Source organism: Eurosta solidaginis, chromosome 4, assembly GCF_040869045.1.
Source record: "Eurosta solidaginis isolate ZX-2024a chromosome 4, ASM4086904v1, whole genome shotgun sequence".
NCBI classification, from domain to species: domain Eukaryota; kingdom Metazoa; phylum Arthropoda; class Insecta; order Diptera; family Tephritidae; genus Eurosta; species Eurosta solidaginis.
In genome coordinates, this window is record NC_090322.1 from 33,503,805 (window position 1) to 33,523,046 (window position 19,242).

A 19,242-nucleotide genomic window follows, 5' to 3' on the forward strand; every position below is an offset into this window, starting at 1 on the left:
TTCGGGAGAATATGATGAGGGTTTTCACATAGCAAATAAAAATTGCCATAAGCCGTGTCAACTCGGCAATTCAGCAAATGGGAAAATTATTTGCAATAATTTATATGAACACTGCATAGAAATTTTTAGATTATATTGCTAATATGTTAGTGGACATTTACTAGGCAATATCTGTCCATGTTTATTTGCATTTTTTACTACCATATTAGTACTTTCATACAGGCTTATAAATAGTGTGGTATTATTTCATAGGAAAAGTGCGGGGTTATGAAAGTAGTTATGCTCGCCATAATGAATACCCCAATATGCATCGAAGTTGGATTTTATAAAATCACAAAAATTTGTCTTTTGGAGATTTTATCAAATGCCATGTTGCCGAATTGCAAAATGCCATGTTGCCGAATTCTATCACCAATTCGGACAACTTAAGAAGAAGCATTTAAGAATGAAAAATCAAGAGGAAGCTAGTTTTCAGGATTTTGTGATATACATATGCACATATGTATGTATGTATGCTTTTGCGTGTGGTATGTTGGTTGAAATGAAGTTTGATTTATTTTTCAACATGTGAATATAAAAATATTTCTTAGCTTACATATGAACATACATACATATGCACGTACATATGCTTGTGCGTAAGAATAGTTATGGCAAAGAGGATAGATATATAAGAGACGTCAGTCGAGAAATAGTAGCGAATTTGCTCGCTCGAACGAATGTTTGCTGAGACATAGTCGGCCAGTTGTTGTCCATTGATATTCGCATTTATTTAAAAGCCTTCCCCGATTTACAACCAGATTGACTGAATTTTGTGTGTGTTAGTGCAGTCGGGTGGCTTCGTGACATACGTATTTATTGTCGGCTACACGTTGTTGTTGGCTACAAAATTTTTGATTTTTTCATTTGACGCTAGCTTATTTGATATTCGCGGGGTGTGATTGACAAAACGCAGTGTTGTATTTAGTTTGTGTCGACATTCAAAATGAAAAAGTGCGCGGAAGAACAGCAATTTATATTAAAATTTATTGAAAATTATCAATGTTTACCAGCTTTATGGAATGTAAAGCTTTTATTATTATTTAATAAAATTTTTATTATTTAATAAAACTGCTGTAGTTGCAAGTAAAAAAAGTCACCATCCGATGACGACATATTCACGTCCGTACGCTACGGTTTCTCAATGCAAATGTTGATTGATGGCTTTTTATTTGATAGTCGTGGGGCAAGCGTCAAATACCCGACACGCACACATACAAAAATTCAGTCAATCTGGTTGTAAATCGCGGAAGGCTTTCACTCATTTGTGGTGTATAGTCCTCGCGCCATTATGAATGTGGGGAAATATGCCAAATGAAATGAGCTCTTTGCAGAATTCAGTGTTTGTGAAGTTGCAGTAAATTGCGGGAATTGTTTATTTCTGCTGAGCAATTTCTTAACTTATACATAAGCTACTTTTTTTTTTCAAAATTCAGGTCACGTTTAATTAATATAAAAATTGCACATTAAATTTCACTTATAAAAGAAACATAAAACAAATATTTCAAGCACTTAAATACTAAAAGTCGCTATAGTTGTTCTAGCCAAAATCGGATAGTGCATGAGGGTCTATATTAAATTTTAGCCGCAGAGATGGCAACTGATTGTGTTATTAAACCCCTAAAAAAATTGATTGTAAAGTAATGTTGATCTAGGAATGTTGATTTGGCGCACATTTTGTCGGACTCCAACTGCCCTAATCGTCTCCAAACTACCTCTAACAATCTTCTCTTCAAACTTTCTCCCTGTACAGTTTTCATTTTGCGATTTCGTACTGCGTATTGAAGACCTCTGATTAGGGGCACTACCAGTGACATCGTGGGATAATTTTCTCCTGACAATTCGGTTGTCATGGCCTCTATGGGCTTGAAAAGATTAGTGTAGTCCAACAATGTTTCCCATTCTGAAGAATTGAGGAAATCTGGAGCATTTGGTAAAGAAGTTATTATGGCAGAGAGTGGTTCTTTTACCAAGCATATGCGCTCCATCATTATAAGGGTGGAATTCCACCGGGTAGGGATATCTTGTTTTAACCTCAGTTCAGTAACGCCCATTTGCTTTTGCACATTTTTAAATTTTTCCGTCGCTTGAGAACTATGGTTAAAGTAAGTGACTATGGCACGACACTTGATTATGAGCACAGTAACTTGTGGAACAGCTTTGATGCCATCAATTACACATAAATTTAATGTGTGCGCTACACATGGGTGGTGGTGCTTCTGTAGCATTTCAATTATAGCCTTTTTAATATTAGCCCCGTTATCACTTACTACAGTAACTATTTTGTCAAAAAATGACCACTCATCAAATATTAACTTCAATTCTGTAGCTATATTTTGGGAGGTATGATTTCCTAAGATTTCCTTTGTTGATAAAACTGCAGAAATCATTTTGTTATCCCGAACGAAATGACTAGTAATTGACAAAAAAGATTTTTGACTACCAGAAGTCCACATATCAGTTGTAACTGAAATATGTGTTACAATGTTGAGCAAGTCATGCAGTTTCTTTCTTACTTCATTGTATTTAAAAAGTAGCATTGTATTTGATAAAACTTGTATGTTTGGCAAGGAATATAATGGCTGAAGCTTTTTTTGTATATTCTACAAATCCTACATTGTCAACGATGGAAAGCGGCTGCAAGTCTTTTGTAATCATCTTTAAAAGAGATTCATCAATATTATTTTTTTCTTGCTCTGAGAGCTCAGAACGTGTGCTGGTAACAAATAATTTTGTTTGAACAGTCCTTCCCAAACATCCACTATTGGAAATGTCTTCGGTAGGTACTGTTAACGAACTGCGCGCTGCACTCCCTGCAGTAGTTGACGAAAGAGAAGTGGAACTACGTTGCGCTATTTCTCCTGAAGTTAGATTCCTATGTTCTGAGGAAGACGGATGCTTACGGCGCAGATGGTCATTTAAATTTGATGTGTTGCCAGAAAATTTAAAATTTTTTTGCATATATGGCATTTAACTTCATTGCCATTTTTGGTAAAAAACTCCCAAACGGAAGATCTCTTCCATCCAGGCCGCATTATAAATATCTACACAAATTAAATCGTTAAAATCACTTCCCCAGTTAAAAATATTTAATAATTACCACGCTTAAAACGTTTGTCGATTAGGTTGACGTATGCTAAATTTATTTTAATATCTTTTTAACACTGATATATGCACAGCAAAAATTTAAATAGAACGAACGATTCGAAGAAATAGTAATGAGCGAATCATTCATACCTAAAACTAGTAACTCGAAAAAATAGTAGTGAACGAATCATTCATGCCTAAAACTAGTAATTCGAAAAAATAGTAATGAACGAATCATTCATACCTAAAACTAGTAACTCGAAAAAATAGTAGTGAACGAATCATTCATGCCTAAAACTAGTAATTCGAAAAAATAGTAATGAACGAATCATTCATACCTAAAACTAGTAACTCGAAAAAATAGTAGTGAACGAATCATTCATACCTAAAACTAGTAATTCGAAAAAATAGAAATGAACGAATTTCAAATGACTATCGAATGAATGAAAATTAGTGAACTATCGAATAACTCAATAGTTTTCATTCGATAGTTCCCAACACTAGTGGCAATTTATTGAATTGGAATTTATTAAAGGTTGTTGGTAAATATGTATTTATATTAGTGATGGAACGATATTTCGCTATTGGTGATTGCATCGCCGCTATTGACAAATCGGTAATAGCTATAGCTATTGCAATCCAAAAATATCAGTGATTGACGATTTTCCTTCATTCGATTCTTTTGAATGGCAATCACCTCTGGCAGAATATCGCCAATAGCGATTATAGCGATTGGCGATTTTCCTTTAGCATGAAATTATAATACTAATATTGATAGCGGGGATGCAATCATCGATCGTTTATCACTACTCATCTATGTGCTTTGCTTTCCGACTGAGTAAAAAAGTTTATTGGCGGCAAAAAGGAATAATTTTACGGAAATTGGAAAAAATATACTTTTACAAAAGTTTGCCAGCTATTATCGAAAAATGGGGATAGTTGTCTTAAGAACTGCACAACGAAAAAAATTTCTCGTCAACAGATAGTGGTAAATAAGGGTGAAAAAAGTATGCTTTTTGTGCAGAGAAATTGTGGAAACGGCGAACGGAACAAAGCAAACTTGTGCAACAACAATTTCGACGACGAAGTGATGTGCAATAATTGCAAAAAATGGTTTTGCAATGGGCGTGGAAGCACATCTGGATCCCAAATTGTAAAACTTTCGGTGAGGGCTAAACATAGGGAAGTCACCCTACATTCTGAAGGTCCACTTCGAGAAACAGTACTAAAATTTTACTCGTGTGGCGTACGTAATGTATATGAATTGGGATCAAGAACAATGGAAGCCACTTATAACTGATCGTTCGTTTTTGTCGTGGTTGGTTAAGATGCCTACCGAGCAAGAGCAGTGGCGTGCACGACAAATATCAGCAGCACAAATAAACAAATTAGAGGAATTATGGAAGGAAAATATCGATGCAACATTTCAGGATTTAGAGAAGCCAGGTATAGACACTGAACCATCACAAGTGCTATTGCGTTATGGAGATGGTTATCAATACGAGATAGTTTTTGGTCCACTTGTGCGCCTAGAAACAGAATACGATAAAAATTTAAAAGGATCGCAAACACAGGAGGATATAGAAATAAGATGGGACGTTGGCCTAAACAAAGAAACAATAGCATTTTTTCGCTTGCTAAAACTGATTCGGACATGAAACTAATGCATGTGTTATTCATAAGTTAATACTTCTAGGCTGTAGCCGTTAGCAGTTTTATAAAATTTGTGTTTTTGATGGAAAAATAAAAGAATTATAGAAACATATATCACTTGTCTTATTGTAAACAGATTAACTCAAAATTTAAGTTTTTTGGGAGAATGCAATTCAAGCTTTGTCATATGGTTTGTATATGGTTGAATTCTCCGGCTAATTTCTAGGACACTGAAGTGGGTGGCTTATTTTCTGCTAAAGAATATTTTTATAATAGTTTGAAGAATTTGATATATTTTTCCTCTGTATTTTTCATTAAAAATTGATTCACTTTACTATACAAATATTATGCAGCCAAATACAACTTTCAGAATAAATTCATACGGAGTATTTCTGAATACATGGGTGACTATAATATAGTAAATAAATCATGTTCTTATGGTGTTATATATACAGATTTATTTCGGGTTGATTCATCTTACATTTAAAAATCAAAGCATTTTCAATTAGCAAAATTTATAAAACAAAGATGCATAGACATCTATTTCAGCTAGTTTCATCTCATTGAGTGTAATACGAGACTGAACATATTAGAATTTCACATTACATCAGTTTACTATAAAAGGTACATATTTTCGTCTTTTTATTCCAATTTTGGTTCATATATTCTGTATACTAAATTAAATTAATGTATAACATTCAATCTACTCCGGTAAACAAACTTAAACATTCAATTTTTATATCCAAGTATACAAATAATTGCAGATTCGCTTATCAAAGATAAATGAAAGCGATCGCCATAGCTGTAAAAAATAGCCATATCTATATTCACTGATAGCTCAAAATCGCTGTATCGCCCATCATATCTTCTGTATAGAATCGCTTGTTAAAATAAAGCGATCGCTATAGCTATAAAAAATAGCCGTGATTCAAAAATAGCCATATCTATTTTCACTGATAGCTCAAAATAGCCATATCGTCCATCACTTATTTATATTAACAACGTTTTGCCGACGGAAAACGCATATGCCCAATTCTCAAAGAAATTAAAGATTTATTGGGTTTTTATCTGGACTATGGGTGGGAGGGTTTTTGGGCAAGCATTACTCAAATCAAATGTGTTTACTTTAGGAGATCAAAAATTTATACAATTTTTAATTCAGCTTTCTGAATCTTTTTTGCTATATTTGTTCACTGAATAATGTATTTTATACTTGTGAAAATATTTCTTTACATCGGAGCTGCTCAACCCCTATACACTTGTAGCACTTTTGTTTTTGTTTTGCCCTGAATCATAGGCACAGATTCAAATTCACACTTTGAATATAAAAAAAAAAAAACAAGTAAGGACAGGACTGTCTTCGGCTGTGCCGAAGACTTCATACCTTTCATGAATGGGGCTGAACAATAATATTATCCCGTTCGTAATCTGCAAATAATCGGATTTATAAGATAAGAAATATATAGTGAACAGATGTACATACCTAAACGATTTTTAAAAAATTAAATAAAAATTTTTTAAAGATAAATATAAAATAAACAAGTAAGGAAGGTTAAGTTCGGGTGTAACCGAACATTACATACTCAGTTGAGAGCTATGGTGACAACATAACGGAAAATAATCATGTAGGAAAATTAACCGAGGGTAACCCTGGAATGTGTTTGTATGACATGTGTATCAAATGGAAGGTATTAAAGAGTATTTTAAAAGGGAGTCGGCCATAGTTCTAAAGGTGGACCAGGGGTGACTCTAGAATGTGTTTGTACGATATGGGTATCAAATGAAAGATGTTAATGTGAATTATAAAAGGCGTGGGCTTAGTTCTATAGGTGGACGCCTTTTCGAGATATCGCCATAAAGGTCGATCAGGGTTGACTCTAGAATTTGTTTGTACGATATGGGTATCAAATGAAAGGTGTTAATGAGTGTTCCCGATCTTGCAGGAGTTCCAAATAAGAACAATGAAAAACACTTACACGTACGATGCAATGTTGTTTTATTTCCTATGGGAACAATATGACGTACATAAATGTTAAATACAAATCACATAAACATTAAAATTTAATCTTACGCTTTTGTGCGTGCTCCTGCTGCTGATACGACCGAGAACTATAATTTATTTTAAGGAAATAAAATGGAAAACGGTGCCGTTTCGCCAGGGTTGCTAAATACGGGCAATGTAACTCAACTACGCACGGTCGCAATTCAGAAGCAGGAGGGCGCATTCACAGTGCGTTGCCAATATAAATTCTCCACAACATCCCAGCCTCCGTGAATCTAGCTCGACTCAGATTCACCAACATCTAGCTTAGCAAGCATACGAGCCGGTCTTTTGTACGTGCCAAACTTCGTCTTCACGTCCGCTGCTCTGACTTGCGAATCCTTGCCTGGATACACTCGTGTCACCCTTCCCATAAGCCACTTGGAGCGGTGCACCCCAGCGTCGCAAACCATAACGACATCATCAACTTCCAACGCTTTCACCGGTTGATACCACTTCGTTCGACGGCACAGGTCCGGAAGGTATTCCGCGAGCCACTTCTTCCAGAACTTATGCTGCAGCTGTTGAACTTTTCGCCATTGTTTTCTTGTGGCGCGCAGCTTCTCCTCCAGAGGATTAGGAGTCTGATCAGAGTTTGCTGTACCTAAAAGGAAATGGTTAGGAGTGAGGGGTTCTTCGGTAGGTGCATCTAAAGGTATGTGAGTCAGCGGCCGCGAATTGAGAATATTCTCGGCCTCAACCATTAAACTGTACAAACCGTGTTCCTGTAAACTTTCGCTGTGCAATGTATCCCCCATGCCTCGTTTTACGCTGCGGACCAGCCGCTCCCAGCAGCCTCCCTCGTGGGGGTTAAGGGGACAGTTGAATACCCATTCAACCCTCTTCTTCGACAAGGCATCTGCTATCTTACCATTTTCGAGTTCTGATAGTTGTCGCTTCAGTTCCCTGTCGGCTCCAATGAAATTCGTGCCGTTATCAGAACGTATACGCACCGGAGTGCCACGCCTATTCATAAAATTTCTAATACACATCAAGCAGGTATCGGTGGATAAGTCCCTGGCTATCTCAAGATGAACGGCCCGTGTAGTAAGACAGGTGAACAACGCTATCCAACGCTTTTCACTACGACGACCTGAGACTACGGTAAAGGGACCCATATAGTCCAACCCTACGTAAGTGAATGGTTTCACGAACGGCGTTACTCTATCTTCAGGCAACTGTCCCATCATTGGTACCGCTGGTTGGCCACGATCCTTCTTACATTTAAGGCACCTTCTGGAAGCTTGCTTCACTGCCACCCGTACGTTGGGGATCCAATACCGCCTCCTAAGCTCCGCTATTATCGTCTCATCGTTTTGATGGCGCCAGGAACTATGGTAATGATCGACTATCAAGTTGGTTACTCGATGAACCTTCGGAAGTATGATCGGCCTACGAGCGTCTGTTGAAAGGGCCGCGGCATTATTCAATCTACCATTCACGCGCACAACTCCAACGTCGTCCAGATACGGCGTCAATCTCCACAGTGAGCTATCCCGTCCTACTTTCCAGGTCAATTCCAGTGACATGTAGTCCTTGCCATAAGACTCCTTTTGAACGGTGCGACAAATCACCGAGTTAGCTTTCTTCAAATCTGACGGGTCCAAATAGGATAGTTTCCTCTCTTCTGGGACTTTAGTACAATTATCACGGAAGCGTAAGATCCACGCTACAATTCTCTGCATGTGCTGAAACGACGAATATCTTTCAAACAACGTTAATTGGTTCATGGTTAGTAAAAAGGCGGGTTTTGTTCGTAGCTCTTCCTTCGTCTCATCCGGTTCTACATAATTCGGCCACTCCGTCTCATCTCCGAACAAAAATTCTGGGCCAGTCGTCCACAGAGATTCCCTACGAGTGCTTCTGATTCGCGTTCCGAAGTCTGCTGGATTCAATCCACTTGGGAGCCACCGCCATTCAGCTGGTTCACAACCATCCAAGATCTCGTTAACTCTGTGAGCTACGTACGGTTTGTAGCGTCGATGATCTGACTTAATCCACGATATTGTCGTCTTGGAATCGCTCCACATCACCACCCTGGAGGGCTCTATCTCGTGACTTTGCTCGATGAACTTACGTAGACGAGTAGCTAACACCGCTGACTGTAGCTCCAAACGAGGGATCGAAGTCAGCTTTAATGGCGCACATTTCGTCTTTCCAGTTATGAATGCTAACTTCACTGTTCCTGACGTCTCCATCACACGCCAATATGCCACCGCAGCAAAGGCCACCTCGCTGGCGTCCGCGAAAACGTGCAACTCGACTGGTGTGCTGATGAAGAATTCACTATAACATCGTGGTATGCTGAGGTTTCCTAAATCGTCAAGCATAGCTAACCATTTACTCCAGAGTCCTCGTGCGTCCGTTGGAATCTCTTCATCCCAATCCACGTTTTTCCTCCAGGTCAATTGTAGTATCAGTTTTGCCACCAAGGAGTACTCAGCTGCCATACCGAACGGATCGAACAAGGACATGGTGATACTTAGCACTTCTCGTTTTGTAGGCGCTCTTGCTCCTTCCAGTAGTCTTTTATCGACCCTCGCGAATGACGTAGCGAAGCGAAGGGTGTCCTGCCTAGTGTCCCAGCACATACCTAGCACCTTCTGAACCTGCGACGTTTCTTTATCGAGACTCAAAACTTGTTGACTTTCGTGGTTATCGTTGAACATCTTGTTAACCAGTAGGGAGTTCGAGACCATACGCTTAAGATCGAAACCGCCTTCCTTATGTACCCACACAACTTCCGGTATAATTTTCAGTGCCTCGCTTTCGCTAGAAAAACAGTGAACCAAATCGTCAACATAGTGGTTGTTAATTATAATGTTAACCGCCTCTGGAAACTGATCTTGAAAATCACGTGCATTTTTATTTTTTACGAACTGAGCCGAACAAGGGGAACAAGTTGCTCCGAATGTCATCACTGTCATCGTATACTCTTCGATAGGTCCGTTGGTGTCAGTCCTCCACAGGAACCTCTGCGCTGACTGATCCTCCTCCCTGATTTTTACTTGGTGAAACATCTCGACAATGTCCGCACAGACTCCAATCTTTCGCTGCCTAAACTTCATTAGAACCACTGCTAAGGGTTGACACTGGTCCGGACCACTAAGCAGCGCGGAATTCAGGGACTGACCATCAATCTTTGCGGCAGCATCGAAGACTAACCTCAACTTACCCGGTTTGTTTGGATTGTAGACTGCAAAATGAGGTATGTACCACGTACGACTGTTGTATACTTCCGATTCTTCCTTCCGCAGTTTTCTCGAGTACCCTTTTTCCATATATTCGGTCATAACACGCGCGTATTCTTCCTTGAGATGCTCATCGCGTTCGAACTTCTTTTCCAGGAGAAGAAATCGTTTTTCAGCCATCATTCGATTACTCGGGAGCTTTGAGTCCTCGCTCTTCCATAAGAGGCCGGTTTCAAAGCGATCTCCCTTCCGAACAGTCGTAGTCTCCAACAGGTATTTGGCCCTCTTAACTTCATCGCTCTCCACATGCTCGGCGCAACGCACGCCTAACTGGTCGCTTGCTATGAATTCTTTCACCATTTGATTCAATTCGTTACATTCATTGTTTTCGACTTGCGTAAGAAATAGACGACTTCCATTAGCAGTCGGATTACCTGCCGCCGAACCATACACGACCCAACCCAACTTGGTCCTGACTACGGCTGGCCCCTTCCATCCGTCCCTGACGACACTACGCGCAACTCCTAGGTGAACGTTATCGATTCCAATAAGCAGTTCAGGAACGACGTCCTCATAGCCACAAATGGGCAACTTCTTCATGTGGCGATACTTGGACCAGAGCTTTTCAATGTTAAGTGTCTGCATTGGCAATTGGAGATTCGGTACCGTACTAACATTTTTTAAATTAAAAATTCTATCGTTATTTCTTACTCCGGATATTCTGACGTCAACTCGTTTAGACGTCTCTGTCGCTGTATTACTTCCGAACCATTGGAGAGTTAACTTTTCTGTTTTCCCTTCGAGGCCAAGTCTGTTTGCAAGGTTTTCGTTCATTAGAGTAATGGCCGAACCTTCATCAAAAAATGCATAACTATCAATTTGCTTGTTTCCTGCATACAACCGTACGGGTAGAATTTTAAACAAAACCTTAGAGTTAGTGGAACCTACAACAGAGCTAGTAAGCATGGGACGTACCTCTGGTTGTTTATTTTCACTAGTTATTGCTTCGTTTAGAAGCCTATGCGTATATCTAGTTGCATTGGGACCACTATTATTACGACGCTTCGCACAGCTACTACCTACATGACCTGATTTCAGACACGAAAAACAAAGTTTGTTCAAACGTGCAACATGCCACCTCTGATTACAGGGCAAATCTAAAAATTGTTTACATTTTTCGACCTCGTGATCGTCGGAGCAAATTTTGCACCGTTTTTTAGTTGATACTTTGTTGGTATGAAGAAATCTCTGGCGTTGTTCACCACGTACCGCCGACGACCTCGGATTTTCGTTTGTGTTTGCGCATGCTAAACTAACTATGCGTGCCAACTCTTGCAGCCACTTGCTTAAATCGACTATAGATGCTCTTGGTGTAATTGATATGGCGTGTCTAGCCCACTCCAGCCTCCGTTGTACTGGCAACTTCGCCAATAATTCGTCCATGAGCGTTGGATTACATAAATGGTGGTCGCAGTTTGCGGCTTTTAAGAATGACGCCAAATTCTGCACTTTAGTCGCAAATGGTATAAGTAAATCGATACGATTGTCCGCGATACTAGGTACGTCGCGTATTTTACTAATCTGGCTTTTCACCAGTAGGTCTGGACTGCCGAATCGATCTTCCAAAGTCTTCATAACTTGCGACGCATTACTGCTGTGAATCAAGAGACACTCAACAGTATCCTTTGCCTTGCCCTTTATAGCTTTCTGCAGACGCATAATGTTTTGCCTATCGTTGTACCCGTACTCCTCCGTTGTCATGTGGAATGCCTCCTTGAACATTGGCCAGTCTTCGGGCCGGCCTTCAAATTCAGGAAGGTCATAGAGCTTGCGATGTTGTTCTCTTCTACTGGATGAAAGCGTACGATTTAATTCCGTCAATACCGATGACAATGAGGATACACTCGCGTTACCTACTTGTTCCGGGGTCTCAGCTCGTTGCAATTGAGTTTCTCGTAATTGACGGTTGCTGTTATCCAGTTCGACCTGTAGCGCATTTATCTTTTGCGCCATTTGGTTAAGACGTTGTTCAATAGAATTGCTTGCACTCGCTGTATTTTCGACTATCGTGGAATTTAAGTCGTCTCTTTCTGCCTCATTGGCAGACGCAGAGCGAGTTAGTGGCATTACAAATATGAACGATTGGAACTTGCGAAACAACGGATAACGGAATTTTGCTAAGACGCTATAGCGGCAAATTATACCGTACACCCTTCTATTGGCCTAATCACTAACCTTTAGGACACTACCTGACCACCAAAATCTCCCAACCACCTTTTATGCACTCTTACCTGACCACTATTATGCTTGCCCACAGTGTACTGTTTTCTTCGAATGCCCCTTTACGTTGTTGCTGCTGTATAGCTGGATGAGCTGTTTTATGTATTATGCTTATATCTTCTTGGATGAACCGATCTCACAGTGGATTGGCTGCATTAGCTGGTGGTTACAGTAGTAAGGTTCACGTACGATGAGGCCAATAAAAGCGAAATAAAAGTTTGTTCCCGATCTTGCAGGAGTTCCAAATAAGAACAATGAAAAACACTTACACGTACGATGCAATGTTGTTTTATTTCCTATGGGAACAATATGACGTACATAAATGTTAAATACAAATCACATAAACATTAAAATTTAATCTTACGCTTTTGTGCGTGCTCCTGCTGCTGATACGACCGAGAACTATAATTTATTTTAAGGAAATAAAATGGAAAACGGTGCCGTTTCGCCAGGGTTGCTAAATACGGGCAATGTAACTCAACTACGCACGGTCGCAATTCAGAAGCAGGAGGGCGCATTCACAGTGCGTTGCCAATATAAATTCTCCACAACAATGAGTATTTTAAAAGGGAGTGATCTTTAGTTCCATAGGTGGTCGCCGTTTCGAGATATCGCCATAAAGGTGGGCCAGGGGTGTCCCTAGAATTTGTTTTTACAATATGGGTATCACATGAAAGGGGTTAATGGGTATTTTAAAAGGGAGTGGGCCTTAGTTCTGTAGGTGGACGCCTTTTCGAGATATCAGGAACCAACATACCAAATTTCATCAAGATACCTCAAAATTTACTCAAGTTTTCGTGTTAACGGACGGACGGACGGACATGGCTCAATAAAATTTTTTTCGATCCTGGTGATTTTGATATATGGAAGTCTATATCTATCTCCATTCCTTTATACCTGTACAACCAACCGTTATTCAATCAAAGTTATTATATTCTGTGAGCTCTGCTCAACTGAGTATAAAAATAGGTAGGTACTTTGTAATTACGAAAAGTTTCTTATCTGAACAATCGGTTGTGGGGGATATATACTATATATACGACCGATCTCATAAATTTTTTCAGACAACAATATGTGCAATATACGGTGTATGGTGAAGTTTGAAACTTCAATCTGTTAAATTGAGGAAGATATGACAAAAATCCTCTTTTTCTGAAAAATCGGTTGTATGGAGGATATATGCTATAGTGATCCGATCCGGCCGGTTCCGACAAATGTCTAATCGGACACCCAAATTCACCCGCTCACCAAATTTTATCAAGATATCTCAAAAATTGAGGGACTATTTTGCATACAAACAGACAGACGGACAGACGGGCATGGCTAAATCAACTCAGCTCTTCATCCTGATTATTTCGGTATACTTAATGGTGGGTCTATCTATTTTCCTTTGAGGACTTACAATTTTGGGTTTCGTGACGAAATTAATATACCATTTCCTTTTCATGAAAGTTATAAAAATGTTAGCACTCCCATATGCCCTCACATATAATTTCGAATCGTGAAAATGCTTGAATTTCTTATGAAAGTGCCAAGAAAAAGCACTCCCGTATGAAGCTCAGGCACTTGTGTATGATAAAAAAATTACACTAATAATTTGACAACTATGTTGTATATTGTATATAGTTAGGAACTAGTGAAAAGTTAAAGCAGCGGGGACAATTTCCACCGCCTAGGACCGCGCCATGTTAAATTCGCCAGTTGAAAACATGTAAAAGAGATAGACGGCGAACTATCAGTGGTTCAGAATAAAGTAGAAATACACTAATTTTGAACTAGAGACTCTCCTTAAAGCCTTCCGCGATTTACAACCAGATTGACTGAATTTTTGTATGTGTGCGACTATCAAATAAAAAGTCATCAATCAGGTACAGCGTCCACAATTGATGCGAAGCATTGATGTTGGATATGAGTTGAGGCAAAGAGGATAAATACAATAAGAGGCGTCACTCGTTATTTTTTTGGCATTTACTCGATGTATACTGAGAGGTAGTCGCTACTTTTTTTTTAGGCGAGATGTTTATAAATGTCTTCTATACATTTTCGTGGGGTATTTGTGTTTATTTTTCAACTGTATTTAATTAATTTATTTAATTCTCTTTCCAAAAATCACAGTTGCACAATTAAAAATGTCCCTCTCAGAAAACATTCGGCATCAATTTTTTCAATTTCCAGCGAGATACTCGCCACAAAATAACGAGTGACGGCTCTTATTGTATTCTTCCTCTTTGGTTGAGGTTCTGCCTTGAGAGCTATCGGTACCCAAATATTTTTTACACAAAAACTCATGTACCCAATACAAGTTCAGGACGTTCATATTTATCGACACGCTGTCCGGTGTGGCCCAAATGTTGGAAATATTCAGTTGGCACTGTTGAGGAAAAATATTGTAACGATTTTACTGCAAATCCTCTTATTTGCCCTTCTGCTAAGTTTGAATCGCTAAACTGTTGAATAAATAACTCCAATATTGAATAATGGAAAAATGGCCTTTATTAAAGTACTTCACAATAACACTTATACTTTGCTGGCTTAATAACCAAACTGATTGATAGCTCAAATGAAACTGAATTCACGCCTCTACTGTTCTCGCATTTTTATACTCTTTGATTTCCTAGTTGCATACTTCTAGGCTTTTCCATTCCAGAACTTACTAGTTGGTTTCTTAGCTATGACTACAGATGTATAATTTGTATAGCTTCTCTCACACCCCATGCGCTTGTATGTGTGAGCGACACTTCCACAATTATAATTGCCTACATTTAGGAGCATCTCAATAAGCAGACAAATTCTAAATATTCTCGCGGAATTTTGTTCTCGCGGATTTTTTTATTCCCGCGGAAAAATTCCTCCAATTCTGTTCTCCTAGGGAGAACAATAATTGGGGAATTGGAATTTCAAATTTTCGAAGTCAGCTGTTTTGTCAATTGAAATTTCGTTGCACATTTCTTATTTTGTTTAAAATATTGAAAAGTTTAATTATTGTTGAAAATTTGTTGGAAATTAAGAAATAAAATATAAACAATGCACAGTATTTATTGCATTTCATGTGGTATTCACTGAAATGAGTAATGAATTGGTGCCACAGCAACATCAACAGCGGAACATAAGAAGAAGACGGTCGCATAACACAAATCTGCCGGAGTTGCCTGCTTTCATTCAGCAAAGCAATTTTCTGGCGGCCAAGTTGAGTTGAATTCGTCCTTCGTCACATGCCAAAAACTATTTAAGCCTTATTAAAAAATCCTTGCGCAATTTCTGGATGGCTCCATCAAATATGTATACCGTTGCTTATGATATACTTTTCGACTTAAAATAAAGAATATTGTGGTTGTAGTTGTTGTTGTATTAACAGTGAGAATATTGTGGTAGAATGTAAATACATATTTTAGCACAAATTTATACAAATAAGTGTTCTTTCTTAAAAGAACCAATTTCCTTTAACTATTTTGATGCATTCCCTTTAATTTAACCAAGTGAAAAAACTCCTATGAAATGGCAGAGAAATCTCCCTCTCCCTCACATTCATAATACCTACTTTTCTCCCATAACCGGTTTCTGCTTTTTCGAACATTGTTCAGAATAGGAGGAAAGGGAGAAGTGAAAAAACTCACAAGGAATTTTTATTTAGAATACGAGGAATGGGAGAAGGGAAAAAACTCGCACGGAATTTTGGTTTAGAATTGGGCTGAAGATGTTTGCATGTGTTTGGGCATCTCATCTCCGCTGCGTGTACGTACATATGTGTAGACATAAAGCTGCAGACATTGGTGCTTTATCGGTAACCGTATCGGTAACCTTATAACAGCTGATTCGACCAACCTTATGAGAATCAATGCAATCGGTTATTGGTGCCGCTAAGGTCGTAACCGTGTCGTAGCCAACCAATTGGGTTTTGGTTTAAGCGGCACTTACCCACCGACGTGTGCCGTACGTACGGACGTTTGTCGTACGAAACACGTTTGACCGAACCCTCAAGCCCGTAGGAATCAATGTGTGCGTCTGTGTACATGTAAATAACATATTTGTGTGTGTATTGTTTACAGATAAGCACTGTTGCCATTGACCATTTTGCATGCATGCTTATAGAAACATCAACTTTTTCCAATTTAATTTTTGATGTTGTAAAAGGCTGGAATTTATATTAAATAAATATAAATAGATTACATATTTATAATCTGCACTTTTACATAATTATTTCGAATTATTTTCACAATTTTTCAAAATTTAATTTGGTGTTTTTGCATAAAACTGCAAACTGTCAAAAATTAGTGCACAAAAGTTTACTAGGCAACTCTGTCTAGTGAGAGAGAGATCACGTTCCTACGGAAAAAATCAAAATTGTTTTGATTTCTACGTTCCGGGCTACGTACGTACGGGCGTTGCACGTCGGTGAGTTTTCGTTTACATTGCACACTCATAAGTTAGGTCGTGTCAGCTGGCACGTTTTTTCTACGTACGTTCGTGGGTAACTGCCACTTGAGCCGGAGCTGTAAAACTCACTGAAAGACGGCAAATAAGAGACGTCAATCGGCTATTCGTTTCTTTTCAGAAATTTTTGATCGCTGAAAGAAATTTTACTCGATGTATTGCGAAACATAGTCGGCCAGTCGTCTTCACACCTTGTCCTCAATTTGACAGCCAGGGCCCGAATTACGTATTCCGTGAACTGAACACTCGTCTCTTAAAAGTACTTATTTCGTATTACGTGATACGTGAACGAATAGCCGCTATCGAAATTCGGTATTATGTGTTCAGTGAACGTACACAACAAATCGTAAACGTCAAAAAATTTCATACGATAGCAAAAAGACGTTCGAGTGCATTAAAAATTGGTTGTAGTTTGAAAATTAAACGAATTAATTTATAGTTCTTACGTTTTAAATTTGTTCTTAAAAAAGTAAAGTGATCTTAGCACAACTAAAAAGGAAAATTTCGAGTTTAATAATGTAAGTAAATAAATATAAAATTAGTTAAAAGTATTTATAATAGGGGGACTCATGTAACCGTATAAATGCCTTATAAAGTGTGTAAACGTATAAATTTATCTAGTGCGTAAACGAGCTGTCAAATTTTGTATGAAAAATCATTTACACAATTTGTATAAATTTAATCACACATTTCATTGTGTAAACGCGGTAAACTCAAAGGAATGCAACCTTGCAGACATTACAGCAGGCATTTTCATCAGAAATCTCCAACATCAGCAAGGAAAGGCGTTTTAGTTTTGATTTTTCACTTAATCTTAGCATTTTTTAATCTGCACAACAATCAAAAAAATTTTGTTTGGCAATAATACAGCTGATAAACAATCAAGTTTATCAAGAGTATTACTAGGTGCGTTCATATAACAGCGTGTGTAAATGGATATAATTTTACACCTTATAAGTTTATATGCTTTCATGAGTCCCCCTAATATAAAATGTTTGTTTCCCCAAAGGACGCATCTAAATAAGCTTAATTATAAGCAAAAGGAGATGATGGGAGAATTTATGCAGCAGCACCCCAACCTGGCCAAAAACATCATACCAAATTGTGCCCAAGGAAAGGCGACATCTCAACGATTGTGGGAGGATCTATCTAAAAAACTTAACGCTGTAGGCCCACCTATGAAAGATGCAAAAATGTGGAGAAAGGTAAATCAAAGAACCGATCGGAACACTCATCTCTTGGTATGATAATTTGTAATTCTGTGATATTTATAATTTGTAGGTATATGCTGACCAAAAATACCAAGCGAAGCGAAAACTAACTTTTAACCGGAGCTCAAAGTCTCGGACTGGTGGTGGACTATACGAGGAGAAATTGATAACATCAGCGGAGGAAAATATCATTGAAGCAAGAGGAGGAACTCTCTTCCACCTCTTTTTTATATTTATTATTAATTGTGCACTCATCACTAGAATTACCTGTGTTAATTTCTTTGTAAGCAATTCTTTTCCTCTTTTTTCCTTAGGAATTTATTCCACAATGGAAATAAATAATTTTTCTTATTTACAATCAGAATATGACATTTAACTGTCAAAGTATCTATTACAAATCACCATTCAATCTATTACTGCCTGTCATAAATTACGATACGTTACTGAACGTACCTCATAATACCAATATTGCCATTCGTACGATCAGTCACGTAATCTTTATTCGTACGATTGCCGTTTCGATCACGGAATATGTAATTTGAGCCCAGGTTTGGGGAAATAAAAATTGACTGAGTGGAAGTTGAGTTAAAGTTGAGAGTGGCTGCAACTTCAGCAAAGTAAAAATGAAAATAATAATACAGTGGGGGATTCATGTACCCGTATAAATGCCTTATAAAGTGTGTAAACGTATAAATTTATCTAGTGCGTATACGAGCTGTCAAATTTTGTATGAAAAATCATTTACACAATTTGTATAAATTTACGCGCATATTTCATTAGGGGGACTCATGAAAGCATATAAACTTATAAGGTGTAAAATTATATCCATATACACACGCTGTTATATGAACGCACCTAGTAATACTCTTGATAAACTTGATTGTTTATCAGCTGTATTACTGCCGAACAAATTCTTATACAAATTAAAAAATGCCAAGATTAAGTGAAAAATCAAAACTAAAACGCATTTACTTGCTGATATTGGAGATTTCTGATGAAAATGCCTGCTGTAATGTCTGCAAGGTTGCTTTCCTTTGAGTTTACCGCGTTTACACAATGAAATGTGCGCGTAAATTTATACAAATTGTGTAAATGATTTTTCATACAAAATTTGACAGCTCGTTTACGCACTAGATAAATTTATACGTTTACACACTTTATAAGGCATTTATACGGTTACATGAGTCCCCCTATTGTGTAAACGCGGTAAACTCAAAGGAATGCAACCTTGCAGACATTACAGCAGGCATTTTCATCAGAAATCTCTAACATCAGCAAGTAAAGGCGTTTTAGTTTTGATTTTTCACTTAAT

General features: G+C 38.2%; 1 protein-coding gene across 2 annotated transcripts; it reads right to left on the reverse strand.

The window, feature by feature from the left end:
• Positions 1-6,755: 6,755 nt before the first annotated feature.
• Positions 6,756-18,275, reverse strand: LOC137249562 (uncharacterized). Of its 2 annotated transcripts, none has more exons than XM_067781193.1 (2): positions 18,198-18,275; positions 6,756-12,584 (listed from the first exon to the last, which is right to left on the reverse strand). In XM_067781193.1, exon 2 carries the CDS (start codon positions 12,133-12,135, stop codon positions 7,054-7,056), a length of 5,082 nt encoding a protein of 1,693 aa, XP_067637294.1. In that variant the 5' UTR covers positions 12,136-12,584; positions 18,198-18,275; the 3' UTR covers positions 6,756-7,053. The 2 variants fall into 2 exon arrangements, with proteins under 2 accessions (XP_067637294.1, XP_067637293.1); XM_067781192.1 differs by lacking the exon at positions 18,198-18,275 and adding an exon at positions 12,653-12,820.
• Between the last annotated feature and the right edge of the window lie 967 nt (positions 18,276-19,242).

Coding starts and splice junctions, on each gene's coding strand:
- LOC137249562 (XM_067781193.1), bottom strand. CDS start 12,135: ATGCCACTAACTCGCTCTGCGTCTGCCAATGAGGCAGAAAGAGACGAC.